Raw genomic sequence first — 21,000 nt, 5'->3', positions numbered from 1 at the left:
AGTCAGATAATGTTTGTCCTGAAGTGAAATACCTAAACTTCACCAGGATCTATTTCCTCCTATAATTTCTGTGCTTTCATAAGAAAACACTGGTCCAGTTGGATAGTTTTATATAAAAGGCAACATGCTTGCAATTTAAGTTCTTCATGAAAATACAGCAAAGAGATGGAGTCACTCTCCTTTAATTACCGCAAAGAACGATTTTAAAAGACTAATTCAATACTATGAAATGTTCTATTTCTTTTAGAGAGCAAATACTTTGTGCCCCACAACTTTTAACTTAGAGATAACACCGTTTTGCACAAACTAGACCTTTACGTATTTTACAATTTCCTCTCTAACTGAAGCAATCATACAGCTTCCTTGGTTCAGAAGCACATTTAGATGTGACTGTTAAGGAGTGAAGACAGAATACCAAATCCTGGCAACTTCCAGCATTTAAAAAGCAAAATGAAGTAAAATGTGTTCCTTCAAAACTCAAAAGTCCAAGTAAACCAATTCAAATTTTATTTTCTGAAAGAACTATGGGAATCAAGCTACACTAACTGTGAAAAAGCCCCCTAGTAGAGACCATGATGACAACTTTTATAGTAAATAAAATCAAGGTGATGTTATCCAGTTCCTATGAGTAAGTTCACCATTTATCAGTAGCTGTAAATTGAAAAATCACTCATATACAAATCTTACTTTGAATCAAAATTTTAGGACCAGTTTCAGTTGAAGCCATAACAGAAAATCCTTATTTAAAAACAAAGACTCCTTTTTAATAAAAAAATATAATCCCTTGAAAAGAACAGAGAGGCAGAACAACCTTAATCTCAGCAGCTAGCATGAAGCTGAAGTAACAGTGGGGAATAAGTTATTTTCTGATGAGAAAGACCTGGAAATAAGAATGCTCATCGTTATTCTTACAGAAACAGACTTTCCCTTACCCTTGTGTTGAACCCATCTGCATTTTGAGTAATTTTGTATAGCTGTGGAAATCTAAGCATGCTATCTTGAGTACATGATCGTTCAAAAATTCCCAGAGTAAAGGGTGGCAGTGCTGTGAAAATCTAAAAGGAAAGCAAATAATAATTAACAGCAGCTATTAATTTTAAGTGGATCTCAGAAAATATATCAGTATCTAGACAACAGCAAGATTCCCAGACTTCAGTGAAGACTTATTGCCAACTAGTGTGTTATTTGACATAATTTTCAAGTGTCCAAACAAGTCCAAACATGAATTTCAGCAATTCATAACTCCTAAATATTGACTTACAAACAATAGAAGCATGAAAGAAAATTCTTACGATTAACCAATTAGCTAAAACACAAGAAGTTAAGCATCAGTAGTTTCTGATGTACCAAATAATCTAGTGAGGACAAAACATGTCAGCCTGCAAAGGAAAGACAACATGTACTTTTTCAAAAAAAGCCCTGTGGAAATGGGTTCAAATACAGCTGCAATTGTAGCTATAATTAAATACGTAATATGCTTTACCAAAGCTAACTTTACAGACAAAGCAAATGTGGAAATCACATTAAAAAAAATTTACTGAGAAACAAAGGCTATTCTGTATTATGGTGCTTTGGGGATTCTCCAGGCAGGCATGGACTGATAGGAACAAATTAACTGCAGTATGTGTCTGTGCTACGGGCAGACACTTAGATGACCAAGCCTCGGAAGCTTTCCAGGAGAGGCAGCAGGACACTTTGCCAGAAGCAGAGTAAATTAGCCTCTGCTGAGTCCCACATTGCTGCTCTTAAAGTGTTTCCAGGATCTGAGGCAGCTCATTTAAAGCCATCTTGGGTATCCATGTTTCTTGCGGTCTGCAGTGCAGGCACAGCGTGAAAATAATACCAGTGTGCGTATCTGAATACTACACTTCATTCACTTCCTTCTACATTAATGGTTTATATCAGAAAAATAATTTCTAATCCTACACATACATTATTTTTAACAGTTTGAGAAGTGTTCTTGAAGTTAAGAAGCAACTTGAAGTTATGAATTGTTTCTAGCGTGTCTGCCTGCTTGTAGAAGTTGAGCTGTGGTTCCCACCAGCAGCGAGCTGGCAGTTGGGGAGTAGACAAAGAGCAACACAGGGGACTAGAAACCAGTGACAATCAATAATTACATCCCTAGATCCAACTGGGAATATGCTGCTTCTGCTCATAAGGTGATAAACCAGATGGTTAAAATGGCAGCAGCCTGAGGGTGGTGAACTAAAACTAAGACCCCTGGTCCAGTAAATTCCAAAAAAAGGGGACAGTCTCATGCAGCTTTAAGGTATTTCCCCAGCTTTCCTTGTTTACTGGGGCACTGACACTCTCACTTTAAGTAAATCTCCTAATGTTTTTGTTAATGAAAGTAAGCTTCCACTGCAAAAGCAGGAATGACAATGCTACTATTATTTCCTACATGTAATTTTTAATGAGACTACTCATGAAACAAAGGGTTAATCTGCACAGAAGAGAATAAGAGAGCTAAAACCACTTTTAAAATCTAACCCCTTCAAATTGTACAAGTCACTAATATCCTACCAGCACTTGATTCTTCATCAGTCTATGTAACCAGTTCTAATTTTAGAAAATACCAACTTACAAAACAAGGGTTAATTTCTACTTCACTGGTTCTAGAAGATGAGTTTCATCCATGAGCTTTATGTAGGGTAGGTAGATCCATCAAATCAGGTTTAAAGATAATAGATGCAAATATCTAAACACGAATGACAGAGACTGAGTAACAGTCAGGAAATTAGGGTGAAGAGAATCAAGGGAGTGGAAAATCCCTGAATAAGTATCTTCCATGAAGAATATGAAATCTTATGGAATATGAGGGTTTGTGCCATCATTTTTAAGATTAATGTGACAGAAGTTAAGTGTTTCCATTAATACTACTCAGTGATAATTTGCTGGCTTTTTCTATATTACCATATATTTGGAATGAGTCCGCTTAAAGAAAAAAAAATTAAATTTCCTCCCTCCAAAGAGAAATGCAAAGGATTTCTCAACACTGACAAAGCATCCTAATGGCTTATAAATCCAGACACCAGGGCACTTATCAGCAATATTACAAGGGTAACACTGTTGAAAACACCAGCACAGGTCTACGGTATGCTACGGAAATTGGTCCTAGAGATCCTCCAGACTTTAATCAATGTTATTGATTAAATAATATTATCGATTAAAGGGAGAAAGCTATGTGGCACAGTGTCTGCAGAGCACGGCAAAAGTCAACTCACTCCTGGACTGACACATCCTGTTCTTGGGGCAAGTGAGAAATGCTGGTGACACGGCAATGCTACTTCCCTTTCTGTACCCAATACAGCATGAGTCAGCCCAAAGCACCCACGTGACACTTCTCCGAGCATCTAACTGTTACAGAGTCTGAGAAAAAAAAATAAAATCAAAACTAGAAGATTAAGACTCTGTATCTATTTCTAACATGAACAGCCAGCAAAATATTCAGTACAAAAGACCGAAGACACTTCTGAAGGGGAAATTAAGTTCAATCTAAAAGCTGCAGAGTTTTACGGAGGTTGTATTAGGCCAAACATATTTTCAAGTCATTTTCCCCAAATTTAGTTTTGTGATAAAAACACCATCCAAAAATGAATTTTTATCTACATCAGAGTAGATTCAAAATGTCTCTTACAAATGAACTCACCTTTCCTGACAAACATCCAAGACAGTTACCTGTGAGAAATGGTACACAAAAAAATAACATACAAGTCCCAAGTACTATCAAGTCAAAACGTGTAACACTTACCACATTATACAGACCAATGCACCATCGCTCAAATAAGATCTGCCCAGAAAATCCATTAACGAAAGCAAACCAAAGCTGAAACAAACAAAGACAAGTTACAAGAAGCTTTAGATTACTACTGCAGTACATGTTTCCATTTACAGTAGAGGAGAAGGATGTGGAACACAGACCACCATCTGGAGACAGCTGCTTGTCATGCCAAAAATAATTATCAGCAGTGCCAGGCAGTTACTCTCTTCTAAAGTCTTACATTTTAAATACTGCCAGAGTATTGCTTATCTAAAATAAAATGCTCAGGTGATGGAGCAGTTTGCTGTATTTGCATTATTGCTCTAAAAAAAAAATAAATGGCCTCAAACTATTTAGAAATCCTTATTGCTGGCCAATTAACATGCTTGAAGCCAGAAGCCAACCTCATTTCCATCATGGTCAGCAAAGACCAGAATTTTCAAGGTAAGTGTGTTTTGATGGATCTCTGCTTGACTTCTGTGTCCTATTTTTACAGTCCCAGAATTAGTGATACAAACTTACCACTTAAATAATTATATTACAATTTTGTTATCTACATGATGTAAACATTACTATTTAATAAACTATCAATTTAATAATTAAACATTTGAAGAGGTTGCCAGAAGAAGCTGCGGAGTCTCCATCCTTCTTACAAGTTTACTAACCTCAAGTGGGTAAGCCCTGAGCAACCTGCTCTGAATTTAGTGTTCACCCTACTTCAAAAGCAAAAGATTGGACTAGACGGCCTCCAAGTTGCCTTCCAACTGACAAGGGCTCTGTAACACCACAATCCCAGGAGACTGCTGTAAGCAGCACTGTGTAGGTAAACTCTTCAGCATTTCCTTGGACCTAGCTTCCTTGAGCTTACTTCTTATCTTGTTTAAGCAGCTTTTTGAAGCAAGAACTGCTTAACTGAGTTGGAACAAAGTTTCTCAGTCAGCAGGCATTGAATGAAGCTTTGGAAAGAATATACGAAGCAAGGGAAAGAATTATCTTTTCCCAAGTAAATTTGAAACCAGAAGAATAATCAGCATTTTAAGGGCATCCTGAAACAGTTTCCACGTGAATTGCTGCACTAAATAGATACCAAAGGATTTCTGTGAATTTGTGACTGTAGTCTCTTCTAAAGCCCACAGTGCACTTAGGTCAAAATTAATTCAACACTGGGGACAGACACACACACGCACACTCCCCCTCCCCACCCCCTTTCAACATGTTTTATCTTGCATTTACTTTACCAGTTGACATTGCACTGGATGCACTAGGTATCGCAGAGCGGCCAAGTGATGCCCGTGCCTCCCTTCTCACCGCCTGAGAGCCCATGGCACTCACCGCCAGGCATCTTTTCTGACACCATTCTGTCACTTATGTATAGCAGCACTCTCCTACCAGCATCATTTATTCTCTGGCTGACTTGTGCAATATTAGTGTCCTAGCAAAATACCTCAGCAATTAGCTAACTGCATCTCATCTGGCCTCTTCTCTGCTCCCACCCAAAATGGATATAGAGTAACTAGAAATGAGGACAGAAGGCAGTAAGACTGCATCAAGACCTACAACTGCCTTCATGAGTGCAGCATCTAAACAGCCTAGGACTCTTCTGGGACAGAAACAATTTAGGGGAAGATTAAAATATTTACAAGATTGACAAGAATAAGGAAAAGCTGTTCACATTAGTTTTGTGTGGCAAGACATTAGATTAGCAGGCTACACGAAGTGAAATGTTTTCAGACACAACACATGGTTGATCTATGGAAGTGCCTGCCAGACAGTGCTGTGTATGCAAAAAGCAAGCAGGAAAAAAAATCATGGAAGGAAAGCTTGGAGACCAGATGAGTCTGTCAGAGAACTACCACTGTACACATAAGATCAAAAACCAAGATTAGTTTAAACCTTTATTCTGGCCCTCTGCAGCTGCTTTTACATCTATCACCATTCTTGTTTAAAATTAATCATCATTCTAATGCACTTTCACTGTTCAGTGAGAAGCAATGACACTCATCTCAACTAATTGGCTTATAGATATACCTTGCACAGTAGGCCAGCCATTTAGACTTATTTCCTACTTTTAATTATTTTTTAACCTTCAGCTGTTCTTTCTAGCAGGGACTCTCTATTGATTTCACCCTACGTTATTCTAAGGTTTGTGCTTTTCTATGCCTGCTGCCCTTTTTGCAGCCTGTCATTTAGAAGTGCCCTTGTAAGGTCTTTTAAGGGCCAGCTGTTTCTTCCATCTCCATTTAGTTGACATGCATCTCTCTAGTATGAACTGCAAAATACTTCTCCAGTTACCTAAAAAAAAAAAAAAAAACAACAAACCATTCTATTTCCTTCACATGCATTAATTTAAATTAAGTATTTAAGCGTTCATCTCTCCAGGTCTGTCCAGAAAAAGGACAAAAGATGATGCATTCTACATCCCAACTTTTTTTCCATCACTTCCACTGTATTGATACCTTGAACAATCACTGCTCTCTAAATTTTGCTCTAAGGACTCAATTAATGGCCCAAAGGAGCATACAGACTAGCATTACTCACACTTGAAGTGTTTCAACCAGTTGTGTTCCCCAGCTCTTCAAATGAAAGATATTGAAGATCTTGGGTACAGAGCCTGAGGTCCCAAAAAGAAACCACAATTAATTTGGGGCCACCAGGTAAGGAACTTGAGGGTTTCTTCTCCTAGGAAGAAACAGAGCTTTAAAGAAGCATACTCCCAGATATTTAGTAATGATGACCCAGACATTTAACATCTCTGAGTGATTTGCAATTAATTGCAACTATGAACGAGGGCAGCATTTCTAGAAAACATAAGTAGTTGACAAATCAGAAGCCTGTCTGCCTTACTGGCAGCCTCAGCCTGTGCTCTGCTCAGTTTCCTAGTTTCCACTGGGCAAAGCAAACTCCAAAGGTTTGGTAGCAAACGTTGAGGTCTTTTATGACATTGGCTCATGCTACTTAGGAAACCATTGCTTTCTAAAACCATAGCCTCCCACAACTAGTCCTCCAGCAACAGACCTTTCTGATTTTCCATCAAGAGGTAAAACAAAGCAGCCAGACTTTCTGTAGCTGGGCCACGGCTAGAATAAAAGCCCCAAACCAGGCAAAGCTAACATCTTCGATTCACATTTCCCAACAAAAATATTAGCAGTAATGAAGCGAAGATACAATCAAACACAACTTGGAAGAAGCAAAGCTGTGAAGATGCATTACAGAAGAGCAGACAGACTGCCAAAAGTACAAGTGAAAAACACCCTCTCAACAACCCAATTCTTTCCACTCGAAGTTGCTACCCTACCATAATTGGGTGATGCAGAATTCATTAAAGATCCTGCTAAAACCACCTCGAGGTTAGTCCATCACTATAGGAGAATATTGAGATGGATGTGTCTGTCTGTGGTAAATACATACCTAGGTGTCATCATCTTTAGCCTTCTGCAGCATCTTTCAACATTGCAAGAATTTTCTACAGAAAAGTCTTCTCCTTATTTCAAGGCTGCTATGATTTAGGCGGGCAAGAACTAACATTCAGAAAGTTCCATGTTCTGCTATTTCAAAAGCCAAATTTGAACTATTTTTCTTTTGGCAGGATCGATACAGGTGAAAATTGGAAGCGAGCACATTCCCAACACTTCAAGTCTGCGTGCACCACACGCTCCAAACAGAGGGCAAAAGCTGTTACAGTTACGACGCACTGAAATCTAACGGCTGCGCTTGTCTTTTCCAGAGATTCACATTATCAAACACCAATCGACAGAAAGAATGTTGCATACTTCCTCAGTATCTTAATGTCAAGAGTAAATCAGATACTTTGTGTAAAATATACGTTTATTTCAAATTTAACACAAGCCATAAATTGTCATGCATGGTTTAAGGACCAGCTGTTTTTGGAGAGGGTATGGTATTCTTTAAGGTCAGCGAAGAAAAAAAAAACCCACCAACACTTCACTTCAACATTCCTGTTAACAAAATGTACTAAATATATTTGAAGTTGCAACAACCCATGCTTGACTCAGACTTGGGAAACTGCTTGGAAAACCTGCCAAGTCCGCCTGGCTTGCCAAGCTCCAGGGGTTTGTGGGGCTCAACTCCAGTACTGCTATGAGCAAATGGACCCAAAGTTATTAAACTGCTTTTCTGGATGGAAAAAAGAGATCTTTTCACTTTAACTATTACCTGGCTGCCAAAAAGCTGGAAAAGCTTATTTGTAACTCAGCTACAAAATATATATTTTTCTCCCAAGGAACAAGAAGTCCAATTTAAATGTAAAGAAATTCAGAACGAAGGCTGAAATCTGTGTTGATATATTGCTGCGATTTATTATAGCAGATATTGCAAAGATCTGAGATCAGTAGGTATTGTGCTCAAAGAATGGAACATATTGCAAACTGAAAGCTAGCCCGTTTCCTGCCTTGAAGTGTGGCTGCATTCTTTAAATAAGAAACCCCACTGCTGAAGCACTCGATGCCAGCTGTGATGTGGGCACTTGGCCACTGGAGAGGGGGGGTGGGGGAATTTAAATAAAAAAATAAAATCAGACTGCTGCCTCCTTCCAGGGGTCAACAAAAGCCAACAGATGGTAATACTTGGTTAATATTGACTTGAGCTGCAGGCAAACTGAAGATCTTGAGGTAAAACAGTCCAGCACTGCTGTTCTGAGCCACGCAGCCCATCCACCTGCTCTAGAGCATATTTTGAGAAAAGATCAAGTATTATTTTCAAAATATATTCCCACTTGAGCAAGTTGGAAGGCAATTTTAATTGCATTATTGCTTCATGCATAATTACAGCAACAGTAATGCCTGAAATAGTAGGAACTCATTTATTTAAGTGCTCTAAGGCACTGGGATAGCAAATCATCTATTCTAAACGTGTATATTTATGATGTCTTGATAATAGACAGCTTAACGAGTACTAGAAATGTTTTCCCAATTCTGCTAAAGGGCACAGAAAGCTAATGTAGTCAGAGTATCAACAATTGCCACAGGCACCAATTATAGCCAGACTGGATGCCTTTACTATTCAGAAATGAGTTAAATTCTCAAAATAACCTCTCTCAGCACACACATATTTTGCGTGTTCTTACCAAATAGGCTCATTTACAGTTTGCCTAATAAAGCAGGTTTGTATGTCTCCTGTGCTGTTCATTAATAATGTATCCTGATTAAAAACCTCTCGTTACAGATGTCTGTCTCAATGCCGGGTTCGTACTCCTGCCCAGATGCACACAGTCTAAAATAATCCCTTCATTAGAGAATGTACAGCACCAATTCTATAATATAGGTAAAGAGCCTTATTAATAAGATTCGACAGGGTAGGCATGGCTGCCTGAGACTCACTTCATTTGCCAAGGAATATTTCCTTTGTTCCTTTCATACCCCCACCATTTATTAACTCTTTCCTGAAAACAGCTCAATATTTTTCAATTGAAAAGCATTTGTTCTAGGCCTGTGCACCCCAAACAAGTGCCCATTTAAGCTTAAAATTAATTTCAAATCTTCTCTGCCAGTGTTAACAATTGTTTTAAAAGTTTCATGCTGCTTTTGTCTCATTAAAAAACCCCTACGCATTTACTGAAAAGCTTGGTCAGATATATAGATATCAAAGAAACTAATACAACAGATTTCCTGGCTTTAAACACTAATTTATTAAATAAACCTGAACACCTGTTATTTCTTCTGTTGCTAACTACAGATACACAGTTTATATTTTGGCATACTAAAGCACACAGTTTTATCAGCTTCATCTTTCTTTGCTTATAGAAGAGGCATATGCAGAAAAATTGATTTTTTCCTTATCCACGTTGTTTCCGTGCTCCTCTTCTCTAACTGAGCAGCTTGCCAAAACCCTTCCTCCAAAGCACAGGTAACATTCAAAGGAGAGGCAAGCACAGAGCAGAACAGGAGGGAGAGGGGCACAAAGGGTAGGAGGAGCATCATCCCACAGCTACACAGGCTGGCAAATGAGTTCAAATCCTCAGAATAATTCTGAAGACTTTAAGAAAGAATTAGCAAACTTTTGGTTTTTTTCTCAGTGGTCACCATTAGATAACAATCGCGTTTCTTGCCCCAGGAGTTTTGAGCACTGTGGAAAGATACCACATCTGCAGATGACTACGCAATGTACATCAAAGGACCTAGCCATTAAGGCAAAAGAAGATTGCCTCTTCCTGCAACATTTGGCCCTGATATACTGATTAATGCATTTAAAAAGCCAACAAAACATAGCAGTCCATGCAAACTCTTCTTCTTCACAGTGGGGTGGTGTTTGTTTTTTTGTGTTGAGTTATGTGAACATCTAATCAGGATGCCAAATTATGCATTTAATATTTACGTGACTGGTAAAATGAACATGCAGCCCAATAGAAAAAATTTAACAGACAGCTGTAATCTGACTTTTTTTTTTTTTTTTTTTTTTTTTAAATCTTACGAAACCAAGTAGGGAAAGGGCAAGATATTTCTCCAGCTCTTATGGTGTGGAATGTTCAAGGGACTTAATATTTCTCCAGCACACTAATTGCTGCAGAAGCAAGTCTACAATAATGTGATTAGAAATGGCCTGTGTTGCCAAAGGGCAGATGTACTTGCCAGAAGATGTGGTTAAACTTAGCAGTTCCTCAGAACATTTCCTTTTTACAAATAGAGCCAGCTCTATTCTGAATTTATTTTTCATCCTTCCTTGCGTTTTTCTGTGATACCAGGAAAGCTGACACCACTACATTAGGGTTGTCTCATCACGTGTATATGTGACAACCTAGAGGTGATAGGACTTACATACTGACTTTTTAAAAATCAAATGAAAAAACAACATGGCTCAGGACAGTTTGGTCAAGCCCCATCAGGACACAGAGTTTCAGCACACCTGGATGGCCAAGGGGGTACAAACCACAGTCAGAACAAGACTATCAAGACTGATGATACCGGGAAGTTGCCTATCATTATCCTACAAAGCCAGAAGAGGGTCTGCTTTGGGTGGAAGTCAGGATGAGATGGTTGGAAGATGCCAACTGAGAGGAACCCAGGCAGGAGCTTGTTGGCTACATCCTCCTCCTACCCCTGCCTGAGGAGCAAGGTGGGCTCAGCTGCTTGGTTGGCAAACTGGAAACATCACGCCAGGCCACTCTCTGCTGCCGAGCAGTGGGAACTCATGCTATGAACTACCAGTACCATCTGACTTCTTTTACAAAACAAACACTGCTCATAACACTCCTTTCTTTAGCAAAAAGAGAGTAAAGAAAGGTTTCCATTAATGTGGAAGATGTTATGGAATGCTTATGCACGCACAACAGTGCCTGCAGTGTTGAAACCAATTCACTAATGTTAATGTTCTTTTTTCTTTTTTCTGCCTCTCAGCCTTGCCTAATCAACTTCTTTAACTGCCCTTGAGTACGAGCACATCACTGTAGAACTGACTATTAATAGCTTGGCATGTATTAATGAGAATTTAAGATATCTCCTCAGCATGTAATCACTCCAGACTGGTCTTGATACAACTTTCACAACTGTGTAATTGACCCACATCTCGGATAAAAAGATAAGGACATGCTATTACATGGTTTTAAATGACCTGCTGGCTTTTCTGAAGCTAAGTGGTATCTTTAACCAATGATAAAGTACTAGAAGTGCTTTGGATTTGTTACTCTTAATTTGTTCTCTAGTGCTGAAATAAATTGATAAAAAAACCCGACAAGTTTAACTATTTATATTAATAGGTTAGGAAACATCAACGGTTTCAACTAATTTATCCACCTGAATTTTTGCTAAGCACTTAGAATCCAGTAACGAAAACTGTATCAGAAAGCAAGAAAGCAGTATTTGAAATAGAAGATTAGGGAACTGTGGAAAAAAGGATGCTACTGCTACTACCCAAGTAAGGGCAGTGAAAGAGAAGGAAAGCACGGAAACGGCTACAGAGGAGATCAATAGGCCAGTGAGACTGGTATTGAATGTACAAACAGAAGGAACGCCAACAAAACACAGCATTCCATGAGTGAAGCCTGATAATACCATAAGTCAAAACTGAGGCTAAACCCACCAAGGCTCTTCACACACCCAGGATGTGCACTAGCACTCACCACAGCCTGAATGAAGCACACCCCCACAGATCTGTAACAACAAAGTATTTCAACACCTCTCATACCAAAACAAGAACATAGAGAGACCAGAAACTTTAACACATATCTGGCCCCAAAAATTAGAACACAAAATGCAAAAGAAAAACCCCAACATTGTGTGCATTTGGAAAGGGGAGAGTGGAAATGTAAAAAAACAGTACTAAAAACCCACATTGCAACCCTATAACCTTGTGGAGCTGTATCTCATAGAATCATAGAATGGTTAGAGTTGCAAGGGACCTTAAAGATCATCGAGCTCCAACCCCCTTGCCATGGGCAGGGACACCTCCACTAGAGCAGGTTGCTCAAAGCCCCATCCAGCCTGGCCTTGAACACTTCCAGGGATGGGGCATCCACAACTTCCCTGGGCAACCTGTTCCAGTGCCTCACCACCCGCACAGTAAAGAATTTCCTCCTAATATCTAATTTAAATCTCCCCTCTTCCAATTTAAAACCATTACCCCTTGTCCTGTCACTACATTTCCTGACAAAGAGTCCCTCTCCGGCTCTCCTGTAGGCTCCCTTCAGATATTGGAAGGCTGCTATGAGGTCTCCCCAGAGCCTTCTCTTCTCCAGGCTGAGCAACCCCAGCTCTCTCAGTCTGTCATCATAGGGGAGGTGCTCCATCCCTCTGATCATCTTTGTGGCCCTCTGCTGGACCCGTTCCAACAGGTCCATGTCCTTCCTGTGTTGAGGACTCCAAAGCTGGACACAGTACTCCAGGTGGGGTCTCATGAGCTCAGAGTAAAGGGGTAGAATCACCTCCTGCGACCTGCTGGCCACACTTCTCTTGATGCAGCCCAGGATATGGTTTCTGGGCTGCCAGTGGGCACTGCCGGCTCATGTTGAGCTTTTCATCCACCAACACCCCCAAGTCCTTTTCCTCAGGGCTGCTCTCCAGCCATTCTCCGCCCAACCTGTATTTGTGCCTGGGATTGCAAGGTCCCAGGTGCAGGACCCTGCACTTGGCCTGGTTGAACTTCATGCAGTTTGCATGAGCCCATCTCTCAAGCCTGTCCAGGTCCCTCTGGATGGCATCCCTTCCCTCCAGCATGTCGACCAAGCCACTGAGCTTGGTATCATTGGCAAACTTGCTGAGGGTGCACTCTGTCCCACTGTCCATGTGTCCAACAAAGATGTTGAACAGCACTGGTCCCCGTACCGACCCCTGAGGAGCTCCACTCGTCACTGGCCGCCAATTGGACATTGAACCATTGACCACAACCCTTTGAGTGTGGCCATTCAGCCAGTTCCTGATCCACTGAGTGGTCCATCCATCGAACCCATGACTTTCCAATTTTGAGACCAGGATGTCGTGCGGGACAGTGTCAAACGCTTTGCCTAAGTCTAGGTAGATGACATCTGTTGCTCTGCCCTTGTCCACCAAGCCTGTGGCAGTATTGTAAAAGTATCTCTGTGAGACACTGTTGGAATATACCTGATTCTGCTCAAACTGAAGCTGGCCTTACTGTAACACACATTTTCTGTCACATATGTGTAAGTATATGCCCTGAAGTGCCTAACAAGCAGCCTGTTTCTCTAAACTCATAGTATCCTGTTTCCACACCCAGTTAATTGAAAGAAAACAAAATCCCAAACCCAGACCTCATTCATGCAGTACCCCAGGATGGCACCACAAGAACACAGGAACACATAGAAGCACTAACCCTTTAGGTATACAGGTTATCAGGATGGAGGAAGATAGAATTGAATTTTTAAAAACGACTTTATAGAATGCTATAATTCATTAAAAAAATGGTATTACTTTTGCTTTTAGTTTGCCTCTTCCCATAGCATTGTGAAATTGGTGGTTTCAATTTAGGCTATATGTAGTTAAATGAAGCAGAGAGTTCCCAATCCACATACAAATGCATTCACTTATATCTGCATACAGAACAAAGGGCACTAGGACAAATAGTGATAAGGACACCAATATTCATTCAGTGTGGCTAAATAGCAGTTGTGCATTCTTATTTCTTGGATATGAATCTAGGCAATGTCTTATAGTAATCAAAACTATTTTAGGATTTCCAAGGACCAAATGCATTCCAGCACTGACTGAATAAAGCTGATGGTGATCGAGACCCTGAATGTCACTATTCAGCTCCTATTTTACAGGACATTTCAACTTCAATCCTTTCCCTTCTTACTTCTACTTGCAGAAATCTCTTGTGTTACACTTACAAACACAGGTTCACAGATTTTGCTTTTCTTGTCACCACATAAAGGAATCCTTCTGCAGAGCTGCTGAATTAAGTGTAATAGGAGCAGTTCTGTAGCAAGGTCATTTTAGGTCTGAACCACAGTCCCCTCAGGATTCCCTATTATGGCTACGTGAACTGCCAGGTTCTCCTTGCAAGTCTATTTTCCCCCTTTGCTCCCTACGAAATAAAACTCAGTCTCTGTAAGCCCTTGCATTAAGCTACTTTTATCCAGGAAGTTTACATAAAGTTTTCTGACAGCTTGGAATCCAAGGAAAATAGCAAAATTAGCAACAGAAAAGCTACCACTGCAGACTACTACAGAAACTACAGCTCATCTTGTGTCACGCTGACAAGAGCGAACCTTTACAGCAGCAATCCCAGGAGCAGCCCGTGTTTCTCATTACCCACAGCTCTATTAGCACTGCAGCACAGAGACAACACTCTAGCCCACAACTACCAGGACACATGATGCAATCTAGAAGGCTCCCTAGTATTTATCTTACATTTGTTCCATTTTTCTTCATCAATACAACTGTCTTCTTGGTCAGTGGGACAATCTAAAAATAGACAAGACTTACAATTTTCTTTTTACGCAGCTGTTTTTAAACATACTACCCCATCCCTAAAAGCTTCAAGACTTGTTCACAAAAGGCCTCTCCCCTGCTCTCCTTGCCACTCCTCTCATGTGGAAAATACATGCAATATTGGTAATTTAAGTCTAAATTTTATTTCTTTACATGCTGGCAAAAGCTAAAAGACTTAGATCCTAAACATCTTTTGCCAAAATATGCAGCACATTGTAAGCACATGCCATCATTTCTCTGGTAAATTACTTATTGATGTACTTCTCACTAAAGAAATAATGTTTGAACTTCCTTCGAAAAGCAATTAGTTTTCTTTCACTGCAATACATACAAAGAAATTCTTGGTGCGCCTTTAAAGCATTCGCTGTATCTTGTGATAGAGCTGTGTGTAAAGAAAAAACAAAGCAGCTAGGAAAAATACCTTAGATGAGAAAAACCTAGGAGTTCATACAAAGGAGAAATGTATTCACTTGATTCCCAAATTCAGCCCATGATTTCATTACATGGCTTTGGGAGGGCACTGTACACTCCCTTACTACACCAAGCAAGCAGCTTGGTGCTTTTTATGAATGACTCTCCTAAAAAGGCTGGGTAGTAAAGGAGAGACTAGGGCAGATTGACAACGTTTGCCACTAACCAGTTCTTCATTTCACAGCACTTTGCAAATGGGCTTTTAACCAGAACAAGCTAACTCACACCATCACCTGCCTGCTGGGAAAACCCTGCATGACAAGTGACCAGCAAATTCCCTCTGGCTTCTGTAGTTTTTACCAAGCAAAACCCAGTAAGTCTGGTTACATGCAACGAAAAGCTGAGATGGCACCCGAGGCAACATTCACAGGAATAAGGTCTACAAATGAGGTTTGAGCTTAGGCAACGCTGTAAGTAGCTACTCTGAGAATGAAGATGTATTTGTCATTTTTTACACAACACAGAAGAAAAAATTATGAAGAAAAACTAACCACAGTCTTACTTAAAAATCTGGCAAATCCACATATAAACTGTGAAAGCACTGGTTGTACAAGACCCCAAAGCTACTTCAGAAAAAAAGTGAATTTATATCCTGAGTAGAATCTCCACAAACTAATTACGGTAAAGGGCACAAGCGTTGCTAGCTTTTAATACAGCAGACAGTGGGCGGCAGGGAAATATGCACAGAAAGCATCCATACCATGATTCACTTGATCTACACAAAACAGCATGACTCCAGCTGCTGTATGAGTACCTTCTACACCCTCCAAGAGTACTCGTGCTTCAGAACTAGACTCGGGTGCAGAAAAGCACCTGAAGAGTGCAAAAGGGGATAAATAAATGTTTTCCATTTGCAAGCCAAATCAATTAAATGCAGAGGAGATGCAAATTTACTCCCTCAATGAATTCTTGGGACAGTGAGCTCTTCAGAACACAGCAGATGCTCTGAAAGATGTTCTCCTCTACAGAAATTATGTACTGTATGAAAATTTGTCCAACTAAGTCACAGTTATGGTTCTCCCCCTATTGCATTCTCCCCTCACTCTAGATAGGAACAGCATATTTCTTCAGAAAAGTAATTCTTGTTGGTGTAGAATGTAGCAATGTAACACCTGAGTTGAAATACACTAAGACCCTTTAAAAAAAAATAGTAATAATGGACCAGCACAGCACATTTGTGTAAATGGAAGGCAACTAAAAAATAAGAGCAGCGATCAGGTACATGGAGAGCTTTCAAGTCATATGCATTACCATTTCTTTTCTCCTTAGAAGCACGTAGCAGCCCTCATAAGATCTTGATTACTGAAGAAAGCACTCAGCTCTCTGAAGGAACATCTTAATTCCAGAAAGAACTGCAGATGCTGGCTTTGCATAAGAGTATCAGGACAGTTGTACCCATTCAGGCCAATAGCTCATCCCACCTAGTTGCCTATCTTTAACAGTGTAAGCATGCCAAGTCCTAGGAAACAGTACGAACCACACAATTTCCAGGTACTCACCCAGTATGTGCAATATCCAGCTTTGTGGACTTTCTAGTCTCCTATGTCTTGCCTACGTAGTAACCTGCAAGAGCTCTATTTCTTGGTGCTTTTCGCGTTTCCTCATAAGCCCCTGTAAACATCCTGCAACACAACATCCTTTGACAAGGAATTTTAGGTAGGGTTCAAAACACTGAGCTCAAGCACAAGCCTTCACATGAGGCAGAAAGCTAGTGCAGCCGTCAACAGGTTTATTTTTTAGGACCTGCCTGACTAGCAGTGGGAAGGAACACTATGAACAGGACACCAGTGAATCAAGGTTGAGGGAATGTCTCTCCTCAAATTTCAACAACTCAACCAGCTGGTTAATAAGCAATATTGAACACACTTTGGTAACAACAGATTTTTACCAGCTCTACCTAGACTATAGGGCTGATGACCAATATATGTGGAACAGAGTAGTACCTCAGATCACCTACAGATGTTTTTGGGCTAGGATGGGGGAAAAAAACTTGTTCTAAACAATACTGCTAAGAGGTAAGAGAAATAGTCTTTTAATCTAGGCATCAGAAAGATTTCTTCAGTGGCAAAAGCATATAAGCTATGAAATGTCTTTCACCACATATGGCCTGCAGCTAGTCTGAAATCTGGCACCCTAACCCCATGCAGGCTATCTTGGCAGGCTTAGTACCCTCAAATATCCCCTTATCTTGCCCTATATCCACAACACAAGACCTCACTAATGCTATAAACACAGCCCTCATTCTTCCCAGCACTTCAAAGTTTAAAAAAAAAACAACCCACACAGTTGGTCTACTCAGACCAAGTACAAAGGGCCACAAGACACTCAAGCCACTACTCCTCCAGGTGCTAACACTGAGCAATATGGACACAAGCCAGGCTAGACCTAGTAGTCAGGTCTCTGTAAGAACTGAAAAACAGAGCATACCTATTGCTCCCTCAAAAGACACTGGAGACCCATCTGGAGTTAAACAAAGCAAACAACCCTTGTATCGCATGGGGCTGTCCCAGCCTCCAGTCACTCGGAAGCATTTTCTCAGAAAGAGTCATTTCACCTCCAAATAGGATATCACAACAGACAGTGACTTAATGTTTCATTTAAGACTATGTCTTCCATACTGCAGCACAACAATCAACTCTTTAAAATGCAGGTTTTAGGTCTGCGGAACAAACTATCCAGACTATCATTTCAGTTTAAATCAGGCTTAGAGTGCTCACAGAACATTTGGAACCAATTTAAGTGGATTTACAATCACATCACAGTTAAACCACTGTAACTTCCTTGTGTAGGCAAGCCCATACGGCAAGCAAGGGAACATTTGTTTATGGTTTGGATGACTATATGAGGAGAAAGAGGATGTCAGAAATAGCCTTCACTTCACTGCTCAGGGATTTCAGCACTGAAGGTTGAAAGGTGGGGGAAAAAGCTTATTATTTTGCTTGCACTACTCAAATATTAGAAGAAACCTTAAACCACTTTACACTGGGATCTGTCTCAGTCACTCAGTTCTAACAACAGAGAATGTACTGCCACATCCAGACGTCTGAGGAAATATGCCCAGAATTTACACGTTGGATCTTCCACCCTAAGTAACCTAGGCATTTTTCAGGTAAATTATTAAATATAATTAATGCTTTTAACACCAAGCTTTTCTTTTAATCTTGTTTAATCCCCAGAAACACCATTCAATCCATTTTCACTGACACAGTGCTAGCTCTTCAGATAATTTTGAGATGGCAAATGGTTACTTGCATCAGTCATCTTGCCATTCAAAGGTTTGGGTTTTTTTCACCTGCCAGTGCTGAAAGTAACACACAGAGGAAAACCTCCAGCCTCAGAACTGCTGTATATATATATACATGATACAGCCAATTTCTGGGTTGCACTAGTCTGGAAGTCCCTTTTAAGGGGCAGACTTGCAAAGGTTTGGTTCTCGGCGCCTTCAGTCTATCCCAGAGAGCTATTCTCTACCTTTGTCTTAGTATCAGATTCTAACATGAACAGATGTGCCTTTTGCTCAGACACTACAATGTCCTGTTTGAAGATTACTGAGTATTTTCCTCTTGAAGGGAAGAGGATTTGACAAATTAGGAAATACTTTCTAAAGTAAAAGCTACAACAGCTGGATTTTAATCATCTCAGTTACCCCACAATCAATATGTCCTCTTTGGGGTCAGAATATTTTTCTTGCTGCTGAAACAGAGCACAAGTTATTTCAACCTTCAGCTGAAATCACCACCCTGCCCTTGGAACTACAGTGCAACCATTTTACATGTTTCCAAACTTCAAGCTCAGACACTGAGAAACAGACCACACATGAAAAAACAGGTTATTATATTCCATAAAAGCTTCTAACTTCTACCTACTGTTAGAGATGCAACCAGAGATTTAAGGAAGTGAGGAGTTGCCACTTGTTGAGTAATTTTTCATATAACAGGGCACTTCTCTGAAAAAATCAATTTATATGAATATTTGAGCATTGGGAACTCTGAGTTTCCTATGATAAAAAAAATTAAAACCAAAACATTTGCACAGCAAATAAATTAATTTTATACAGCAAGTTCACAGTATCACATATAAATGCATACTATTGAACTGTAAAATCTATGGAAGTAGTTAATTAGACCATCTTCCTCACTATTGAAAATTTTTTATTATTAAGCTTCTAAGAGTCACTAACATCACTACTTTCCTGTCGGCAAAATACAAAAGACAGGGAACCAGCAAAGCATCTTCACCTCTGAAAAGGTATGCTTTTCTCATCGTAGCACCTGTACTTTATACAACTTCACCTGAGATAAAGGAACCAGCAAAGTGAAGGCACTTTCTACTAGGAAAATTGGAAGCAGAACATGGACCTCAGCTGGGTACCTTGTGAGAACTTCAGGGAAAAAGTCAAAAAGACAACTGAAAAGTATGAGGGAAAAAAAGGTTAACACACTTCAAAAGGAAGAGGGCCTTGTGGTTAAGCAATCGCTGCTGAAGAGTGCACAGAAGTTTTTGCCTTTTCTTCTTTTGCTTGTTTGTTGGTTTTTTTTTTTTTTTTTTTTTAAGTAAAACTGACTTATAAGCCCTCTGCAAAGAGTTCTATAGTTTAATAATTTAGCCCATGGATGATGCTTTATTATCGGCATGCATCAGAAGTTATCACCGGAAAACTGGATAGAAGCCCAGATGTCTGGTTTAAGAGCATTTTTATTTCCTACATTTTCAAAACATTGCATGGGGCTTTAGCTGCATGACTCAGATGAATTTAATGAGAGTCATGCAGCTACGCCTGCATATGCTGCTTTGAAAATAGAGAAGTGCTGGTTTGGGTTCTGTTTTTCTGAAACTCTCCCTGGAGTGATTTAAAGCTGGTTTTTCCTCTTAGTCTTTTCTCTAAAGGTCTTCTACACTTCACATCACCATGTCTCACACAGATAAATAGCTGAAAACTTTGGACACCTCATTTTTCAAAGACTCCAGTACTCAGAGCTTGTGTGGTACCATGAAACCAAACAGTACACAGCCAGGCAATTAAATTCAGCCAATTGTGCATATGTGCTCAATTTAACCGCAATAGGTTACTTCAAATCAGAACTCCGCAATGAGCAGAATCAACAACTTGGAATCAACATATGTCATTTATTATGATTGATTACTACTTACTGTAAACCATTTTAGTAACCACACATGATCAAACTTAATATAGGTTATTCAGGTTCAAATCAAAGCTTCAGTATATACATTATATTACACACCACACAAACCTCTACTGGAAAGCCATGCAGTAAATTGTAGATTAAAGAAAGAGAGAACCATATATGATATTTACCATTTACAACCTATTTAAAAAAAATCATTTTGCTATATTTCTGCTGATAAGCTGTAAGAATAATTTTTTGTGTTCTCATCTTTTCAAGTATTTTAAAATATAGGTTTCCTTATTTTCTTTAGCCAGGAGTGCTAATCTTTCCCTTTCCAAGCTTATGAGTTGCCTGTTGAAAACAGAGCCCCCCCGCCCCGCCCAGTCAACCAGCAGTTTGCAACTCAACCTTCAGGTCCAAATGTACCAAGCCTGAGAAAGAACCACGTCTTCACTCTAACCTTTCAATCCTGCAGTGACCTTGCAGCAGAAGACTAAAGGGGAATATAAAGTTTGCTACTTTTCGATTTTCAGTGCTCATATTTTATAGAAATAAATGATACAAGACACCAAGTGAATCCTTAACAACTTTATAACAAGTTCTGAGAGAAAGAGCAAGCAACACAAGCAAGATGACTTCAAGGAAGCCTACCTAGATCAGAAAACACATAAATAATGTGAAGGAAAAAAAAAGATCACCTGTGGTAGGCCAGTAAGAATAACTTCAGAGAAAAATCAACTGC

General features: G+C 39.8%; 1 protein-coding gene across 3 annotated transcripts in view; it reads right to left on the bottom strand.

The window, feature by feature from the left end:
- ATP8A2 (ATPase phospholipid transporting 8A2) overlaps positions 1 to 21,000 on the bottom strand; it is a 341,299-nt gene that overhangs the window by 102,409 nt on the left and 217,890 nt on the right. For 2 of the 3 annotated variants that reach the window (XM_074153982.1, XM_074153972.1), the window contains exons 28-29: positions 3,752 to 3,826; positions 933 to 1,055 (exon numbers count right to left, since the gene is read on the bottom strand). In XM_074153982.1, coding sequence (XP_074010083.1) covers positions 933 to 1,055; positions 3,752 to 3,826 — 198 coding nt within the window. The remainder of the gene's footprint in view (positions 1 to 932; positions 1,056 to 3,751; positions 3,827 to 21,000) is intronic. The other variant, XM_074153990.1, reaches the window with a different exon arrangement.

The sequence above is a fragment of the Numenius arquata genome, chromosome 1 (assembly GCF_964106895.1).
Source record: "Numenius arquata chromosome 1, bNumArq3.hap1.1, whole genome shotgun sequence".
In the NCBI taxonomy this organism is placed as follows: domain Eukaryota; kingdom Metazoa; phylum Chordata; class Aves; order Charadriiformes; family Scolopacidae; genus Numenius; species Numenius arquata.
This window is presented reverse-complemented; position numbering and strand designations above follow the sequence as displayed.